At 34.5% G+C, this 13,069-nt stretch overlaps 1 protein-coding gene across 1 annotated transcript; it reads left to right on the plus strand.

Annotated features, from left to right (window-relative positions):
• Positions 1-4,576: 4,576 nt before the first annotated feature.
• Positions 4,577-7,484, plus strand: LOC108911606 (chromatin assembly factor 1 subunit FAS2). Its single transcript, XM_018716581.1, has 6 exons — positions 4,577-4,784; positions 4,836-5,060; positions 5,113-5,268; positions 5,321-5,634; positions 5,693-6,405; positions 6,586-7,484. Exons 1-6 carry the CDS (start codon positions 4,662-4,664, stop codon positions 7,368-7,370), a joined length of 2,316 nt encoding a protein of 771 aa, XP_018572097.1. The 5' UTR covers positions 4,577-4,661; the 3' UTR covers positions 7,371-7,484.
• Positions 7,485-13,069: the final 5,585 nt, after the last annotated feature.

A 13,069-nucleotide genomic window follows, 5' to 3' on the forward strand; every position in this document is an offset into this window, starting at 1 on the left:
TAAAAGTGAGAGCGGGTTCTAGCCGGGTCATCCGACTTCGTTCTGCACTGAAAATCGCTCTTAGACCCACTGCTACCGAGGCAAAAAGTTAATGGCAAGATCTTGCATCCAAAACGAGACTTGACCTCAAAAACACAACAGCCTTTCACAGAACTTCTAATTATCCCCCGGTTTTTTGCTATACCCAAACTTGGCGGGTTATTTTGCCGCGAGAGATGATCGTTTCGATAATTAGGAGATTCGGTTGCGAAACCTCTACCTACGGGCGACAGGTGAACAACCCAAGAATATGTGTGCACCTTCGTTGACCCCGAAATATGGAGTGCAGCCTTGTACAAGCGGAGTAAGTGCATCGTTAGCGACCATAAGGGGAGAAAAAAGACGTTTAGATAAATTACACTTGAGAATAGAATGCTTACGGCGACATATTGGATAAGTCACGGTTAATGGGGTAACAAGAAAATTTGCTAAAACTTCGATCTCTACCATTATTTTCAAGAGAACAAAGACATAAAGTAAAAATAAATAAAAATAGTTATAAAAAAAAAATTCTCCACATTTGAAATATTCAGTGTAAAATTGTAAAAACGAGGACACAAAAATTGTTTTTAAATTTTGAAAAAATTAATTTTTTTTCAAAATTGAATTTTTTTTTAATTTTTTTGCGATATTTGTTGAGAATTTAACGCGAAATTGTGAGAAAAATAATACAAAAAAATTTATCTCGCCATTAATTGATATTTAAAGAGCAATAAGCCTGCTCCTTTAATTTTTTATAAAATTTTGACGATTCAGAAATAGTCCAGGAACCAAGGGTTTCCCCTCCAAATTCTTTCAGAGAGAACCAACTGACGTAAAACTTGGACTGTAAGAAGAAAATAGCTCAAGAAACAAAAGGTATATAGTGCCGATGAGCGCTTTTGTCCAGAGGGTGGAAGCCATCCCTTCTAGTGGGTGAAAAATAAAATATTGAAAATAACCTCAGGAATCGATAAAGCAAACAATATTAAGAAAAAAGTAACGTATGTATTAACATTTTTCGATAAGTCAATATTTTCTCAGTTATTGGTGATTAAAAATGTACATTTTCTTGTAAAAAAATAGTAGTTTTTCTCGAATAACTCGGAAAATAGACATTCCATAGAAAAAAAAACATCAAAGAAAATGAAGCTAATAGAAAAAGACAAAGATTGAGTTTCTGTTTCTGTTTTATGTAGGTGCAAATAACTAAAAAGAAATCTATTTTTCAAAACATTTTTTAAAGTACTTTAAAAAATCTTTAAAATGAACTTGACTAAATCGTTAGCAAAAACAGAGTTATGATCAAAATAAAACTGTTAATTTGCTTTTTCGGAAAAAAAATCAACACAAAACCTGACGAATTTAAATTTAAAGGTAATCCTTCTACAGTTTACATTTTTTATATGCTAACAATATATTATATAAGTTTAAGCGGTTTAGAATGCATATTTTTGAAAATAACTTTAAAAATAAAAAATACGAAAAATATTCAAGAATACAAAACGTTCGATTTTTTTTTCACGATATTTTGTTTTTTTTTATTTGTATAGAACAACAATTAACAGAGATGTCACTGCCTGAAATTTGCAGTTGAGGGCTAAGGTAATGTTTTTCAAACCCTTTAACCTCAAAAACCTCAAAAATAACGCGTTAAAAAGTATTTAATTTTATTTTACAGCACTTGTGAAATAATTACTTTGAATACTGTATAAATTATATTTTGTCGTTGGGGGTGGTTTTTAAGGGTTAAAACAATGCGAAATTATAAATTGTGTTATAAACAGTTAAAAAAATTTAATTTATCCTGTTTGTACTATCAAATCATTTCAAACTGTTAAAAACTATATTTTTTTAATATTTTGTTATTAGGGGTAGTTTGTTAAGAGAAATATTGTATTAAATTATTTATACTACCATAAACTATTGAAAAGATTTCTATGTATGCGATATAAAAGTATTTTAAGGTCAAAGAAACTAGTAATTTTATATTTTTATCATTAATGGTGGTTTGTAAGGGTTGAAACTTTATAAAAATAACGTAAATTATAACCCACAATATAAAACAATATTTATTCTATATATTAAGATATGACTTTAATCTTTATTTATATTTAATCAGTTTTTTAGCATATGGGTGGTTTTCATCCCCTAAAAATAAGAAGCGCATATCAAGCAGAATATAACTTTACATCTTCAGAGTGAAATAAGCTTAATTCCAAATTTTCATAAAAATGGGGTCTAAGTAATTGTTGACTTTTCAAAACAGCTTAAAAAAAAATTATTATATTGGACTTTTTCAAATGCTGAGTATGAAAAAAATAATTTTTCAAATATCAAAATGCCCTTGAAGAGGATTGATTCAGGTTTCTAAAACTCACCTTCCGTTAGCTGTACGATCGTTAGTCCATGAAATACCGACGATAAAAAAAGGGGTGACTTCAACGTATCAGGGTAAATATGACCCTGGCATTGATACAGTCAGAAAAAATTTTTCTGAGCCCAGGTGCAGTTTCGAAAATTAAAAAAAATTGTAAAATTTTTGTCTTGCATTATTTCTTTTGTTTGCGCCGAAAGTGATGTTCAAAAAAACGTTTCATCTCAAGATTTCAAAACTAGAATCTTCAAGCTTCAAGATGCTCTTTTTTTTTCTCGACACGACAATTATTCACGAAATTACAGCCTTTAAAAAATCACTAAAAAAAAATTGAAAATTTGTCTGCGCCTTTAATTTTTACGCTGATTGTGAATTTAATTAGATAAAATATAAGTAACAAAGCGTACCCGTAACATGTGTTTATTATAAACAAACAGAATGTGTCTAGGTCAAATTTCAACTATAATTATTAATTAGACGTGTAAGTACATCTACTCGCACATCGATCACAGTTCGAATTTCGGTGACACTAACATATTTCCAATTCGTTGTTACGTAACACGGTTATGTTATATTATATATGGTAAATGCCACGGCCTTCGGTGGCAAAGAGCAACGCATAAAGCAACACAATCAATAATCCAATCAGATATTTATCTATTAACAATGAAATGATAAATACCCAACCGCGGTAAGATACTGCATCAGCTGTGTGGAGCTTGCGAATGTCTAACATGCAAAAATTTTTTATTAGCCCTCGTTACTGGAAGAGTACGTTACTCAATTTGTATTTAAACAGGCTGTTTCAGTCAATAATGCTTAGGAAAGATGGGGAAAAACGAGTAGAATACGTATAACCGATTACAAAAAATGTTTACTTAATATATTTTCTCGAAAAGCTCTTAATTATTAATCATTATTTTCAGTATGAATTTGACGGCCCTGAGCAGTCATTACAAGAAGTTGTTGTTGTTACTTGTTAATGTGGCATTTACTCAAATGAACTCGCATCCACAATGCCATTTTCGTTTGTATTCAACGCAATCGCCACTTCGATCGGTGCTGCAGTCCAGCGTACGCCTGATTAAAACTACAGTGTTTACAGCAAAACATTGTGAAATTATCCCGCATAGGTCAATGTAAACACCATGCCTTATACGAATGACTGGACGTTCAAACTTGAGAGGCTTGCAACTGGCAGATTGCTTCCATTTATATTCTATGCGTCGTCCAAGCCAAAAGCATAGGTACATCAGCCAAATGAACATGATTGCACGACGAGGATAAAAGTGGATAAAACTCATCAGCAACACCGGTAGGTATTCGCGTTTCTGAGAAATAAATGTTTTTATTTCGGCTTATAAACATGCATTTATGACTTACATTTCTCGATATAAACACGAATATACTATAAACATAGGAATGTAATCACATTTCTACGGTTATAAACATAAACTATTAAATATATATCGTTATTATTGCATTCTAAACAAAAATCAATTGCGACATCTACTGTGACGTAAGCCACTTAATTCGTAAATTATAAAGAAAATTGCATTCGTTGAAAGTTTATTGGGGAATTTTGACATCGACCATAGCGCCATCTAACGGATATATATCTAACATTACAAATTTCAAAAACAAACGAATCATTATGACCGATGACTCTAAATTGACATTTGTGCATTCCTCAATGTCCGTGCCTGTTTCCCTGTTTTCGTTTGAGTTTTTCTAATCTCATGGATAAGTAAATATTTCTTGAATTTAATTTTAGTGCCGAAATATATTATCTTCCATGTATAATAGATGGCGCTGAGCTGACTCATTAGTCAGTGAAGTGACATAAGTTGTATAAAAAGTTAGGTACATATCCGTTGCATGGCGCTGTACGAAAAAATAAATTCAACAAAGCTTTAACTACTGCAGTTTCCATTATATTTTAATTTAAGTGTTATGTGGACACTCAACAAACAAACACAGCTTTCTTGAATTTACTTTTAAATTTGAATGGGAATATCTAAAAACACAAATCTTAAATTACCAGTACTGCCACTCTGATTGAGATCAACGTAATAAAACTAGGAAAACGTAAGGGAATTAAATAAACACTGTTGGCTACCCTTGACGAAAACAATCTTGACAGATGAAATTGGCGGTAAACCGCACAAATAACTTCTAAGGTCGTCTAAACTTGTTAAACTACAAAGAACTTTTTGTATTACCAGATTCATCATCCTACGGGGCCAGATTTCGCTGTGAGGAAGCTATGAAGTGTACAATACCTGAGATATCTTGGCATAACAGAGAACCGGTGTTAAGTGTCGACATAAATCCTGTTTCAAGTGAGATTTATAGGTTAGCAACAAGTGGAGGAGACAGTCATGTATTGGTATGTTCGCAACAGTGCAGAAATAAGAAGCCTTCTTAATTCCTTTTATAGATATGGCACGCTAGCTTAAGTGAAAATGGAGCGGTTAAGCAAGAACTTGTCTCCGACTTAACGAGACATCAGAGGGCAGTTAATGTGGTGCGATGGTCACCTTCGGGTCAATACCTTGCCTCGGCTGATGATGACGCTAACATAATTATTTGGCAACGAAAAACAGACAGCATACCGCTCCTGGAAGGTGATACTGGCGACAAGGAAATTTGGATTGTTTACAAAGTAGGTATTTGATGAAAAATGATCACGATATTTCAGAATTGTTTTCTTTCAGATATTAAGAGGCCACAAAGAAGATATATATGACTTATGTTGGTCTGTCGATGGCTTAAAACTACTATCGGGATCTATAGACAATACAGCGATATTGTGGGATATAACGAAAGGGAAATTGGATCATATACTTTCCGATCACAAAGGATTCGTTCAGGTATGAAAAATTTCAATAGTTTTAAGGTAAATACTTTATAATACTGTTCTAGGGTGTAGCTTGGGATCCAAAAGATCAATTAATCGCTACCATCTGCACCGATAGGATTTGTCGAGTTATTAACACGAACGGCAAACAAATAAAGGCAAGGATACACAAAGGTCGCTTGCCTGTGCCTTCCGATCATTATTTATTCAATAAAGACGTGAAATATTTCCATGATGACACCTTCAAATCGTTTTTTCGAAGACTGCAGTTCTCACCGGACGGATCGTTGCTTGTGGTCCCCTCCGGACACATAGAATCGGAAGATTGTAAGAAACCACTTAACGCAACATTGATTTTCACTTTAGACAATTTAAACGAGTGAGTGTTTAACGTTTTAAAAGTTATTTCGTGACTATCATGACACTTTTTCTTTCAGGCCCCGAGCCGTCCTCCCGTTGAAAAAACAATGCAGTACGACGGTACGATTCTGCCCCGTCCTGTTCGAGCTGTACGGAGACGGCCCTAAACCGATAGTGGACCTTCCCTACCGCATGATATTTGCCGTTGGCACCGACCACGATGTCATCCTCTACGACACCCAACAGACCGTCCCCTTCGCTAGGTTCCAAGAGATCCACTACACCCGCCTCACGGATTTGACTTGGTCGGGCGACGGAAGACTACTCGTCGCCTCCTCGACAGACGGATTCTGCGCTCTCATCACCTTCGAAGTGGACGAGCTCGGCGTGCCGTACGTCAAAGAGGACAGCGAAGCGGAAGAGAACCCCATGGACGTCAGCGGGTGTGAGGAGCTGGAGAAAGAAGAGGTGGTCGGTACCGTCGAGAAGCCTAAGGAGAAGAAACGGCCGAGTTTCATCGAACAATGGGCGATTAAAACTCCGAAACGAATTAAACTCGGTGACGAAAACAAAAAAGCTGCCGTAACGGAAGGCAAAGATGTGATTGAACTCGTCGAGAACGAAGAGGACGTGAGGGAGTTGCCGAACGAGATAAGGGAGGAGATTAACAAATTGATACCTAGGCGGGCGATTGCAAAGGTTGAAAATAGTACAGGGAAGGACGATGTATCAGTCGCCAAACCGATCGCTGTCAGACGGAAACCTAGAATGGAAGAAGGCGGGAAAGATGGTGAGTGCACAATAAAAAAATTATTTTTAAATTGTTTTGAAACGATATTAAGTTATAAATGTCAGAGGTCGTCGGTATTGAAATTCACAAACTAAACACAGTGCTTTCAGACAAAAGTAAACGTTTTTATTAAAAACTTTTTTGTTAATTTTTCATTATGTATTTCTAAATTTGTTTCAGTGGCCAAACCCATAGAGGTACGGAGAAAACCGAGGGACCCGAACGATTTGAAAGAAAATCGTCCCGTAAACAATTATAAGATGGAAACTTCAACAGAACCAACTCACTTAGAAGTTAAGGGAAATTGTGGGGTAGACAAACCCTCAAAAAAAGGAGTTAACGGAGAACACGAAGAAGTAATAGAAATTGATGACGATGACGATTTAGAAAATCGGCACAACAAAGCAACAAAATCGCAGAAAACAGACACAAAATTCACAGAAACTTCCAAAATTAAAGTATCGTCGTTGATAAAAAAGAAAATTACGCCGCCGAAAAACAATTCCTTGCTGAAATTTCTGAAGAGTACGGCACCGAAAGGTAAGAAACCCGCCACAAAGGCAGTTCCGAGTTGCGTCGATGTAACTTTAGCCGAGGACGAGGCGAGGGATGCCTGGAAGTGCGAGAAAGAACCGAAAACGGTTAACAACGAGAGCGCCACCAGCTCGAAAAGTGAGCCGATGGAGGAAGACTGCACGGAAGACTTCTGCTTGCAATTGGAAGACACGCGGGAATCGGAAACAAAAAGCAAGAAGGACCCGGCGGAAGAACGCAAAAAATCTCGAAACGGAGGAAGCAACGTTGAAGATAACTCACCGATAGTGATCTCGGATAATAGCAACGATTCGACAGACAAAGCTCCGAGTAAAGCGACGGATGCGAAAAACGTAGAGCAGAAAGTACCCAGACGGGTCGCATTGATCACCTTGGAGAGCCCCAAAGGGAAGAAGAAGCAGAAGGTTTGAATAGGCTCATTTTCATTGTTGCTGTGTAAATTTTATTTATAAAACGACTGGTTATATATCCATTTACAAATATTTATAGCGTTATTTTTTTACGATTCGTATCTCGCTTATAGTTTACTCGCTATGTGTATCTTTTACGTTACTGTGATGTAAATAAAAATATTTTAATCTTTTTAATTTATTGTCGCATTTAGTGCTCATTAATAGACGTCCTTTTTTCTATTAAGTTATTAAAAAAAAACAACGAGTAAAAAACTGGCAACTGGTAAATCGAAAACTGTGTAAATAAATACAAAATAGTGTATTGTGTGTTACATAATCAATAAAAATTGAGATGAACGAGCACGGTCCTATTGAATTTAAGAGTCCGTTCTCTGTACACTATCCCGACACCTAAGGGTAAAAGGGAATTTGATTATATATATATATATATATATTCTCTGTACACTGCTTAGGTATCGCTGCGAGGTCGGGTGCACGGGCGTTACAGCTGGAGGCGGAGACTATCGCTCTCCCACTACGATGATTTTACAGTGGACGTATTTAGGTTGATTTAAACGAGCCACTAACGTTACAATTTTTACTTCAATAATTGTGTCAATTTAGAATTAATACAATTATTGTACCGTAATCGTACAAATAAATTTCATCGCAATACGGAATTGAATAACCGACATCCCGCGGATGTCAATTTAACGCTCCTCTTTTTTGGTTTTATGAAAAAAAGTTATTCTTGATGAAGAGTTCTGCATGGCCTAAAACCCAAAATGAAATAATCAGATTTCAATTTTTTGCAGTCGTATACGAGGTTTTTCGAAAAATGTAAATTTCGCTCACGAGTAAAGTACCTTTATTTTTTAAAATATCGACAATCGTTATTAAAAGTTGATCCAAATAGAAAACTACGGTCCAATATTATCTATTTACCATTAAAAAACAGATTCTGTTATTTTTACAAACTCTTCTCCGTATTAGCATTGACAATTTACGTCTAGAGATAAACATTACATCTAAGGAGAAGGTAAGATAGTCGGGTTTTTGTAATTTTTGATATTTATGGTACGTGTAGTTTGGACCTTGAATAAGAATTTTCTGAAGTAGTTCGACGCAACGTTCATAAATTACCGAGATATTCGATTTTGAAGTTTTACCTGACAGCTAAATCCACTAGATGTGACACATTATTCAACTGGGAGTGTGGCCTAATTGGTAGCGTTCGGAACTGACAGTCACGATATCGCTGGTTCGAATATGTCGCGTGACATTTTTTTTTTAACGCATCATATGGTATTTTAATATTTTTTCCATCTCGAAAATTGTGAACAAACGAAATATTATAATAAAATAGCTATTTATGATATAAGATATACGTGTTAAAAGTAAGATTTTACTTTGTGAGTGAAGATGATTAAAAAACGAGCGTAGCGAGTTTTTTAACTTCACGAACAATATAAAATCACTTTTAACACGTATATCATACACTATTTTTTCTACAAAACTGTTAAAAGTGGGCTTTTTAATTGTCATTTTTGATTTTAAAAATGTAATTTTTTGACTTTTAACAGTTTTGTAGAAAAAATATTTTTTTATTCCTTTGAACAAATGGGGTTCTGGTATGTTTATGCTTTTCCTTTATATTTAAAAGTTTAAATATATATATATTAAAGTATGGACAATTTAAACAAGGTAGATTTCTTTACTTTAATATATATTTAATTATTTAAACTTAAATATGAAGGAAAAATATTTAATAATAATTAAGACCCATGAGCAACCATAAATACTGCACTTAAATTAGGCAACCAAATGTACATATGCATATCTACGGTTGTCTACATTATGCATTAGTTAGGCTTCCAAATCACCAGAGGCGCTGTGGTAATGGTTTAGTGGATTATTTAGGGAGATTTCGTTCTATCTTGTATATTATTTTTTCATTTTTTTTCTATGCTTTTAGGATTCATGTTTGTTTACGTGCGACCTCACTAGTAATTTTGCATTTTTGCAAGTATTTAATTAAATCTTTCATAGTTGTTTGGGTATTTTGCAGTAATTAGTTGGTTATTGATAATAGTTTTTAATAAGTTGATGTTTAGTGTTTAATATAAACTATTAATTTACCATGTACAAATGCCAGCAGTGAGGTGTAGTGTTGCAATTTGCAATAATTTTCATAGTGCTAAACGAAGAAAATTTAAAAACACTAAATAAATATTTAATGCAATTAAAGTATTTATCCTAAGGAGAGACTCAAACTTTAAACGCGATCTTCAAGCAGAGCTATTAAGTTTAACATCAAGAAAAAGACTTAAAAAAAACAGGTTAAACGTTAAAGTTCTAGTTTGACTGTATTCACTTCAAAAGGACCAAATTTATTGTTATTGTTTTATAACAAATTGATGTGATTGTTAGAAAAGCGATTGGAAATTTTAAGTAGGTGTCTATTGAAATGTGATTTTAATATTTTTGTAAACTTGACAATTTTTCTTAAAATTAAATGTTATGTCAAAAGTTCTGTGCGATTAACTTTTCCTCTTCTTCCTTTCCTTTTATTCCTCCTTAGTCCGTTTAACTCCGAACACCGAAAAAAACTTTTTCAAAGTTAAAAACTACTGTATAGTTTACTTGTAAAAACTTAGGAGTTTTTTAATTCGGAACATTAACTGTAAAACTGTAGTTGGTAAGTACAAAAATAAATTATGTTGCAGCCTATTATAAAGTACTTTAGTAAGTTATTTGAAATTTAACTAGACAAAAGCAGATACAATATCGTATAAACTGTACACAGTTTTTATTTTGGAGCCAAGAGAATATTAAGATAGGTCTAAATTATATATTCACTTCCCCTCTTCATTTTATTAGGGTTTATGGATATTAATAAATATCTGTAATAAAATTAACACAAATTTTAGGTTAATTATGTAACCAAACGTCAAAATTGGTGACCGATCGTAGTGTGTATTCAAGACAATTTCACATTTCACCCTTTTATATCCAAATTCCAATGTAAAGGTTCACTTTGTATATAAAGGTAACATTTTAGACTCAAAATACCTGTTAATTAACCATAAAAGGAGCGTGGTACAAGAAAAGTGACAATTTTAAATTTGCCTCTTATTTTCTTATGGGATATGCAATGAGTTAGAAAGAGATAACTAATGAATGAAGATAAACTCAGGTATTTGGTGACGTATCTGTTTTTTTATTGGCTGATTGACTTATGGGGCGACCGTCTCTTTACGGACCGTGACTGACAAAATAGAAAATTTTAAGAATTATTATGCAGCCAAGTATACATTGCTGTTGTATTGTGTGTTGCCTATCTAACAAAAATTTGAATTAAACCGACAAAATTTCGAAGATTTTAAAAACTTTTATGTAGATTACCACATTAGAAAGTAATAAAATACCCCCGAATTTTTCACAAATTAAGAGAGATTTGGAATAGTTTATCGCATATTTTAAACAGAATAGAAGCATGCATCTAAAACGGAGACGTTTGAACTACTCAGGTACGTTTCGAACTCCGGAGTATCAAAAAATGAAACGCAAACATAAACGTAGAAAACATCTATTTAATATTATAAGAAAATACATCAGTTTGTTAGAAATCATTACCTATAAAGGTATACATTAAATAACTAGTAATAAACATTTACTTACATATTAAAATGATCACACATTTTAACCCATGTACATTTCGGAAACATACTAACAATATTTTTAAAAAATTATCAATAACAGTACATATATATATATATATGCGCATATCCTAGATATGTCGGCTGAGTATTCCGTTACGACGCTCGAGTATACAGGCTGGATCGCAGCGACAGGCAGCCCTCCACCCAAAAGTTCGGCCTCTCCAGCATGCTCTTCCACAGGCTGAGCTCCTTGCTCCTTGCCCGTGACATCCATCCAGTCCACCGCCTTGCCGTAATGCTTGCCTGCGGAAAACAGATCAGTAAGCTCGAATGCTCCGAAATTCCCCATGCGGAAATATTTACAATATATACAAGTTTTCTCATAGAAATTTCTATTTTTTACGTCGCATTTATAGCGTAAAAGTTTTGACACGTAGAATAGTAGTCTGCAACTAAAACTGAGACGTTTGAACTACTTTGTGGTATTTTTTACAGTCTAGCAAAATATTATTGTCGTTAACGGTAGTTTTAAATTTTAATATGTNACTGTATTAATACTTATTCAAAACATATCAAGAGCCAAGGTATATTGCAACCTTGCAGCAAAACTATTAATACTCATTTAAAACATATATCAAGAGCCAAGGTATATTGCAACCTTGCAGCAAAACAGTATTAATACTCAATCAAAACATATATCAAGAGCCAAGGTATATTGCAATCTTGCAGCAAAACAGTATTAACACTCATTTAAAACATGTATCAAGAGCCAAGGTATATTGTAACCTTGCAGCAAAACTGTATTAATACTCCTTTAAAACATATCAAGAGCCAAGGTATATTGCAACCTTGCAGCAAAACAGTATTCATACTCAGTCAAAACATATATCAAGAGCCAAGGTATATTGCAACCTTGCAGCAAAACAGTATTTATAAATAGCTTCATAACCATCAGACAATGTTAACTTGCCAACATCCTTTGTTGCAGTCTCATTTTCTAAAAAATCTAACAAGTCGGACATTTCAGTCGCCAACGACCAGTCCGTTGGCCACAACCTCAGTTGCTCCTTAGAAGCGTTTATAATTTTGTGTCTACTCGCACCAACCCGCTTCAATTCGTAGCGACCCTTTTTCGTAATATTCATAATTTCGTATGGACCCAAAAATTCAAATTTTGACTTGCTAACATGCAATTTACCCGCCCTATGGACCAGTACAAAATCCCCAACAGCATATTGAACGGTTTCACGCCTGTTTTGATTTAATTTTTTCTTCAGAGGTTCGCTCGGAGTAAGTCGTTCCTTCACTCGCTGTCTATCAAGGGGCAAGTTTCGTATTGGTGTCAAATCATGTGATAGGTCATTCAAAACTGCCTGTATTAGAGGAGTTGCCGATTCAATTCCAATCAAAGCATGTAAGGGACTAATATTAATTGTTTTTTGCACTGTGGTATTCAAAACTAGCTGTATCTTCCAAAGTACGTTCGGCCATTCTTGTTTTAATCGAGTTTCAATGCGAATTAAGTTCATAATCGTACGCATATAGCGCTCAACTTGCCCGTTTGCTCTATGAACGTCAGGTGTAACATAATGATACTGAATATCCCATTCATCAAAAACTTTACAAATCGTCAAATTGTGAAAATTTGTACCCCCGTCCATAACAAATAACTTCGGGGCACCGAAACATGAAATAAAAGTTTGCAATGCTCTTTGTGTCTCATCAGCTTTGACAGTTTTTAAGGGAACCAGACTAGAAAGGCAGGCAAACTCCACTGCGCGGAGTTTGACCTTTCTCTCGGGCCTTCGGCTTTCGGGCCGCGCTGCGCGCGGCCCGAGCACCGCTCCGCGGTGCTTTCCTCCCTGGTTAGTAGATAAACACCCTGTACTTTGATTTTTAAACACCCTGTATATAAAAGTATGATGAGAATGTTTTTCAAAAAAGAGTAGGCCCCGTTCGAGAAAAGAATAAGAAAAGTTTGTTCCAAACTTCCAAAAAGACATCTGGTTAGTAAATATAAAATTTTTCATCCAAAGACTACGTAGGTAAGGCAGA

The sequence above is a fragment of the Anoplophora glabripennis genome, unplaced genomic scaffold (assembly GCF_000390285.2).
Source record: "Anoplophora glabripennis isolate ALB-LARVAE unplaced genomic scaffold, Agla_2.0 scaffold488, whole genome shotgun sequence".
NCBI lineage: Eukaryota > Metazoa > Arthropoda > Insecta > Coleoptera > Cerambycidae > Anoplophora > Anoplophora glabripennis.